General features: G+C 40.1%; 1 protein-coding gene across 2 annotated transcripts; it reads right to left on the reverse strand.

Moving 5' to 3' along the window:
• Positions 1-1,892: 1,892 nt before the first annotated feature.
• Positions 1,893-6,538, reverse strand: LOC119264932. 2 transcript variants are annotated; one of them, XM_037543888.1, is made up of 6 exons: positions 6,160-6,538; positions 5,233-5,262; positions 4,912-4,946; positions 3,992-4,147; positions 3,826-3,918; positions 1,893-3,144 (listed from the first exon to the last, which is right to left on the reverse strand). In XM_037543888.1, exons 1-6 carry the CDS (start codon positions 6,188-6,190, stop codon positions 2,848-2,850), a joined length of 642 nt encoding a protein of 213 aa, XP_037399785.1. In that variant the 5' UTR covers positions 6,191-6,538; the 3' UTR covers positions 1,893-2,847. The 2 variants fall into 2 exon arrangements, with proteins under 2 accessions (XP_037399785.1, XP_037399784.1); XM_037543887.1 differs by having other exon boundaries at positions 4,885-4,946.
• Positions 6,539-7,493: the final 955 nt, after the last annotated feature.

Below are 7,493 nucleotides of genomic sequence, written 5' to 3' on the forward strand. Positions count from 1 at the left end.
TTTCTCGAGATCTCAAATTATCATTATCACAACTACATCTGATAATTCTAGGATGTTTACAGTTTTTAGAATAAATGATAATTGTGCACAAACCGGTCTCTGTCCTCCACTGTATCTGCACTGATGCTCTGATGCAGAGGATTGTGGGAAATGTAGGCAGCGAATGATACATCTACTGTTTTCAGAACATGGCCGAACGGAGGAGCCTCAGCAAATCGCGTTTTACACAAACATTCGGCCATGACTGGGTGCCTTCCTGCCTCAGAGCACTGTGTGTGTAGGCAGCGTTCAACACACTTCAGTCAGAAGCGCTATTCATGATACATTTTATTGTGTGTGACCGCTGAGACTCGGAATTGACGTTGTAACGAACTAGACTCACCTTCTAACGAGGGAATTCAGCTAATTTATGGCACTCCCGCTGCTGACACACGTTATGTCGCCCCTATCATTGACACACAGTTCAGTTGTGCGCATATAAGCTTTACAATCTCCATCAAAAAGCACTGCTAGAAGGGGGCGCTCTGGAGCAGCCTCTCACAAGCATAGATTGGCAGGAATGCTGGTCTAGGATCTGCTCCTGTCAGTAAGATTGTCATAAATAAATAATGAATCGGATCTAGAGAAGGCATATAGGGTGCCAAAAGAGGAACTGTGGTACTGTATGAGGAAATAAGGTGTAGCTGAAAAGTATGTTAGGGTGGTGCAGGACATGTATGAGGATAGTGAGACAGTGGTGAGGTGTGCAGTTGGAGTGGAGTGGTGTCAGGGCTGATGTGTGACAGAAGGATAGCAGCAAGAGTGAAAGGGTAGGTTTACAAGACAGTAGTGCGTCCTGCTATGATGTATGGTTTGGAGACTGTGGCTCTGTCTAAAAGACAGGAGGCTGAGCTGGAGGTGGTGGAGATGAAGATGCTGAGATTTTCGTTGGGAGTGACAAGGATGGACAAGATTAGACATGAGCAGATCAGAGGGACAGTGAAGGTGGAGCAGTTTGGAGATAAAGCCAGAGAGGCCAGGTTGAGATGGTTTGGACATGTGTTGAGGAGGAATAGTGGATATATTGGGCAAAGAATGTTGGAGATGGAGCTACCGGGTAGAAGGAGAAGAGGTAGACCTCAGAGAAGGTTTATGGATGTAGTGAAGGTGGACATGGAGATGGTTGGTGTAAAAGTAGAGGAGGCAGTGGATAGGGCAAGATGGAGGATGATCCGCAGTGGCGACCCCTAAAGGGAGCAGCCGAAAGAAGAAGAAGGTCCTCTGTTCCTACTCTGACGGGCTTTAATACACACAGAAAATGTTCGTGCTTCTGCCTTAATCACAGGGCCCTCGTTCTCAACTCGCACAGCTACTATATCAGCACTCTGATTTCCCTCTGCTCCCTGATGTGTTGTAACCCAGATGAACTTTAACCCAAAGCTCCCATATCTGTGTAAACTTTGTTTACATTTACAGCATTTGGTGGACGCTCTTATCCAGAGCGACTTACAGTTTGATCATTTTTACACAAGTAGGCGAAGGTAGTGTTAGGAGTCTTGCCCAAGGACTCTTATTGGTATAGTGTACACTGTAAAAAACAACCTATAGAATCTACTCAATAAATGTGAGGTAACAATTTGCACTCAGTTTGTTTGGGTAGATTTCACCCCATATATTGAATAAATATTACTTAAATGTATCAGTTATGACACACTAAAAATAGTAAGGTAAAACCTACCCAACATTTCTCAATACCGTTTACTTAAAAAAATGGAGTAACATTAACATAATTGTTACTTTTTTTATCTACTTCATTTATTAGTTATATATTATACATTATATTCTAATATGACTAGCTAACCACTACTTGTTCAGAGAAGGTTAAATTTACTCTTTAAAAAAATGTCAGACAATTTTGAGGCCAACTTTTTTTTATTAAGTGTGCCTTCAAAAACACAAAGATACAAAAGTATTTTTTTCACTATGCACACAGTTAAAACCAAAGTTTCTTGAACATGTACATCCTCTCAAACAGTCTTATGCTTCAACACGTTTGAACTGCATCACAAAATGTTATAACACTATCAACTCATGAGTCTATTTTTCAACTTATACAGAGACCAGCCACTTCATTAACACCATTAACAGCTTCAACACATTTCTTGAACAACTGCATTACAAAACAGTAGAATACTTAGGTCTGGGGTATTTCAGATTGCTGAAATTAAAGGAACATAAACTATCACTTTTTTCAACTCATGCCTATTTGCAATTTTTTTACAGAGACCAGCCACTTCTTTTACTACACCCATTGTCTATTTGTCAGCTCCACCAAACACTTTGAAGTTCTATAATTAAAGAATGTAATCACTTATTATGAGGGTGGTGGGTCATTCAGTGACACTGCGATGGTGTGTTAGTGTTCACAGATGCGTTGGTCATCCTCTAGTCCTTCATCAGTGGTCACAGGATGCTGCTGTGCTGAGAATGACCCACCACCCACATAATCCCTGCTGATCACTGGAGGTGAAAAAGTGGATGAGTGTAGAAAAAAGAGATGATGTGAATAAGTTGCAGATGGTGTAAAGTGCTTATGCTATATCTGATTTAAAGAGTACACATATACTTCAACAAAGACAATGAGGTGCATTTCAAAAAAGTAAGGTAACCAGAAAATCAAACACTGCTTTGTCAGTCAGTTCAGTTACATCAGTTGGTACACTCCAGACCAAGCAAAATCAAAACATGTAAGCAACCCCAATAACAGGTAATAATCTCAGATACCAACTTGAATAGAGTATAAAAGAGTATAAAAAACAAGTATAAAAACAAGAAAAAAAGTCTGTGAACAAATGTGTGTAAAACAGTTCATTCCATTAGCTTACTTTTGAGGCTGTGGACCCTCTTGAGAAGTTTTGCTCCATCAAGCTCCAAAAATATTTTCTGGAATACTTCGAAAGTGTACTTGAGCTTCTTTGGATATTCAAGGTTGAGGGCATAGATTAAACCCATCAACAGCACACATGCCTTTGTCTTGTTTCCACACCCCTTCAGCACTTGGATGCCCTCTATCACAACAAAAACATCTGCTGGATCATCTTCGGACATGGCATCATGGATCACAATCACCTTCATGGTTTGGTCTGTGTGGTCTTCATGTTCGCTCTCCATGTTAAAAGAAAAAACAAACCATATGCATTTAATTTACAACACGGCATTTACGATGACAAATGACTAATTACAAACCTTTTTGTATTATTCAGCAGGCCAATACAAGCAGGTGACAAATAAAAGGCAAAATCTGAATGGTCGACCCACAGTATCCCATTAGGAAATTTACCAACCTAATCCACTGCTGAAGATTGAAAAATAGCTGGACAAGCCACTCCCTTCAGGGCAAAAATGTGTAAACATAAAATGAATTCATAACAGACCACAAAAATTTAAGGGTGAACCATTCAGATTTTTATAATTAATGTGTGCCTATCTGTATATTTTACAGATAGCACCTCATATAATGTTAAGCATAATTACTGATCGCATGCCATTCTTAAAGGAGAACTCCTGTGTGAGATGAACTTGGGGTGTAGTGAAACATTTTCAGATCAGGTTTAAGACCACTGCTTTAAAATGTAAGACCCAACAATGTGTTTAACATCTTATAATGATAAAAAAACTGTAAAAGGCAGGGAATGTGTACAGTAATACACTGAAGGTCAGGTAACTAACTGGCTGATTTACTAAATCACAGTTCTGTGATGGGCATCAAAATTGAAAATGATATCAGCGCAACCCTGTGTGTAATCCTTTGAATACCTCATGTTGATCGATCGCTTAATAACATACCTGGCAGTCTTGGAAGAGGTCTTCTTGGTGTTCCCCAAGGTACTCCATGAGGCAGCAGACAACAGCATCCCTTTTTTTCTCAACACTTTGAGACTGAAAAGAAACACAAATCAGTTTTTGAACTTTTGTGAAAAAAGTAAAGTAAACCAAACAAAACCATACACACCTCATTTACATCATTCAGGAGTGGATGCATCCTAGCACCAGCAGCTCCCCCTTTGGCACGAAACAGCTGTATAAGACGTGGTGTGTACCAGTCAAGCTTCAGCATGAACGTCTCTTCCAGGGCAACTGTTGTAATACGTCGGAACTCCGCTGTAATCTAGAGAATGGGTAAAGAGACAAAAAGAATACAACTATCAGAGATAGCCATCAATACCTAGAACAATTTTAATGTGTTTAGTTATTAAGAAAGTAAGGCACCATGTACATCAAAGCTTTACAACTCCATGCCTGGTGGGCCAATTTTCAGTACAGCTTAGTGGTTTCTCTACTAAATAATCTTCTAAATAGATCAACTAAACTAGCCAGCAGCAGTATGTGCAAGCAGGAGTATTTGAGTAGGTAAATAATCATTGCTGAACTACTAGACCAAAGTTGTGCACACCTGAAATAGAGTTTTAAACACAAATGTTTTAAAACCAGAGGTAGATTACAGCTTATTGTCTTTCTGTGTGGAAATAACATGAATTACACACTAGGCATGTGAAAGAAAGGAGCTGGCCTGGTTTAGTAGTCTGGGGGTGATCCCTGGACAAATGTGTACGTAATGCACCCCATGTCCTAAATGAGCAAGGGCAATCCGAATGGAGACAGGGTATGGACTGGTTTCGACCAAAATGCCCATGTTGTAATCTGTAGTGTTTCAGTAGAGCCAATCGTTTTAAGGATGAGAAATTACATATTTTGCACAACCAAATCATCTGCAACAAGGCAACACTCCCATTTTAGTCAGTTTCGGGTCTTCAATAAGTGCTGAGTTTAGTCAGACACCCTCTTCACAAAAGTACAAATATTTTGTGTTCATATATCTTTTGTGAAAACTGGTATAAGGCCCACAGGAAAGAGAGTCCAAGACTTGAAGACCTTCACACAGAGAAGTCCAGGATATGCAGTTAACACTAGGAGACAGACAAGAGTCCACCTTTAGTTTCATACTGAAATTATTTTGTTTCTCAGGCTGTGTAACTGTCACACAAACTTAGACATGCAAAGTTTCACGTTCGGCCATGCTCATTGCAACACTTGGATGTTAGTCTGGAGCCCTGTAGTGAAGGCTCAATTCTTTTCTTTTACATATATTCTAAGGGTTCAGTTTCATTTATTTGTCTACAAATATAGACTAATTAGAAATGACAACACTTCAGATTAACTTACATTAATGAGTAAAGTTAGGTGAAAACTTACCTTCAGGTTGAAACGATGTGAGAGTTTGGCCTGTGAGAATGCACATTACAAACAGGGGTCACATTTTTATCAACCAACAACAAGCATACTTATCAATAATAACACATACTAATGATGTCTAATAAAGTAAACTAACAATTGAAGATAATCTGCTAATCAGCTCCTTAACTATACGGTCCCTGCTACCAAACAAGCACAGAACTCACCAACAACAAAACGGCACCTTTCGACATGCCATGAGACCGACATAAACCTTTAGCTACACCACTTAGTCAATTAACCTTAACCAATTAAACTAGCAAGCTGAGGCTAACTGATTATTAGTCAGACTTGCACATAAAACATTAAATGCTTGCTGTGCTTTTACCTACCATAGCTAGCTAGCTAGCGATAATTTATCCAGCCACCGCTCTCTTACACACACCGCCACCGCCGTCGCCCATACAACAAATCAAAGTCGGTATAGGCCAAATTAACTAGGTTAGCCGATTTATCCAGCTCGTCCACAGACGGAGTTAGCGCGCTAGCTAAATGTTTTAACTAGCTTAGCTTGCTACACTAGCTAGTTGGCCTAGGTTAGCTAGCTAAATAGTTTATCCAGCCTCCACCCTCTTCCACATACCGACTTAGTGTGCTAGCCATCTGCTTTAGCTAGTTAGTTAGTTTACCTGTGTAATCTAGCTAATTTATCAAGCAAAGCAACCACCTTCGTCCACAGACGGAGTTAGCGCGCTAGCCAAATGCGTCAGCTAGCTAGTTAGCTTACCTAGGCTAACTAGCTAATTTATCCAGTGACCACCCTCGTCCACATACAGTTTGTGCGCTATTAAAATGCATTAGCTAACGTTAGTTAACCTATGTTAGGAACTAATTTAACCAACTACTCTTGTTCATATACAGAGATAACTCGCTAGCAAAATGCCTTACCAGACCAGCTAAATGTGCTAGTGGGCACCATATTCGGCTGTAAGTACTGTGAAGCCCGCGCGAGGGAAATAATCACAAACGTGCCTCCTGAGTCCAGTCCAGTGGCGTTCAGACAGTCACAGCCTGCCACTACACTGCTTGTGTTCCTATCAGTGTTCACCTCATACTAATTAGGGGAAACACTGAAATCTGCAGGGGAATGGCAGCTAATCCAGGTCCGGGAGTCAGAATCACTGGTCTAATCAAAATACACCAAACAGTGCCCAAGTTGAATTGCCCTACAAAGCCTCAGCAATGTTCACTTGTACACAACACAGACTACAAATCTTGTTCAAAGGGTTTACACTTACATTAAATTTAGCGCTCAAACACAGCAACATCTTACCTTCAAAACAGCAGCGCAGCAGCTCAACTCCCTCGAGGACAAAGGCACGCGGGTCCAGTAATTTTTGAGTATGTGTTACACTATTTTTTTAAGTTGCAGTTGTTACTGTTTACAAATAGGTAGTGTAGGTAGAATTTACCCATTATATATGTTTTCACCTGCTGACTAATATATTTGAGTATTTTTTAAACAATGTGCAAGGGTTATATATACTACCCTCCAAAATATTTTTTTACAGTGTAGGGTGCTTACCTAGGTGGGGGATTGAACCCTAGTCTACAGCATAGAAGGCAGAGGTGTTAATCACTACACTACACCAACCATGCAAATGTAACTTTAACCCAAAGCTCCCGTATCTGTGTAAACGTTGCTTAATATACTCCGCCTACCATGTTTGCCGTTGTAAACTAATTCTGAACTTGAATCAGGTCATATGATCAGACTTTTCAAAACGGCCCACAAATGTTCTGTCAGCTGGTGTCTTCTAAAGTGAAGCACATTTCCCAGATCTCTTTTTGCACCACGGCTTTCTAACTTTTCGACCAGAGCCTCGGTTCTGATCCACGCACAATAATCTAGTTTTGTTGCTGTCAGTGCAATACGTGTGGTTTCTAATACGGACCTTTTTGCTCCCCTTTCCTGGAACACTTCTTATGACCTTCTTGCATTTCTCAAATTAAATCGAAGGATTAACTGCACATCTTTTGTCAAAAGAAACCCTGAAAAAATTCACTGATTAGTCTTCTGACAATATCTGCTGGTCTATGTATGCAAGCTTGATACATGCAAATAGTAGGGTGTCACCAGCAGCCACACACAACATCATTCCAGTGAGCGCTTCACACACTAAAAAAAACACAAAAGAACATAAGAAAACATAAACACACAACACATCTCACACTAAATAACAACATTCACACAAATGTGCTTTTCCACTTTGCATACTACG

This window comes from Pygocentrus nattereri, chromosome 13 (assembly GCF_015220715.1).
Source record: "Pygocentrus nattereri isolate fPygNat1 chromosome 13, fPygNat1.pri, whole genome shotgun sequence".
Classification (NCBI taxonomy): domain Eukaryota; kingdom Metazoa; phylum Chordata; class Actinopteri; order Characiformes; family Serrasalmidae; genus Pygocentrus; species Pygocentrus nattereri.

Coding starts and splice junctions, on each gene's coding strand:
- LOC119264932 (XM_037543887.1), bottom strand. CDS start 6,190: ATGGTGCCCACTAGCACATTTAGCTGGTCTG. Junction 5,263..6,159: donor TAGCACATTTAGCTGGTCTG/GTAAGGCATTTT, acceptor GCATTCTCACAG/GCCAAACTCTCACATCGTTT. Junction 3,919..3,991: donor TCCTGAATGATGTAAATGAG/GTGTGTATGGTT, acceptor GTTTCTTTTCAG/TCTCAAAGTGTTGAGAAAAA.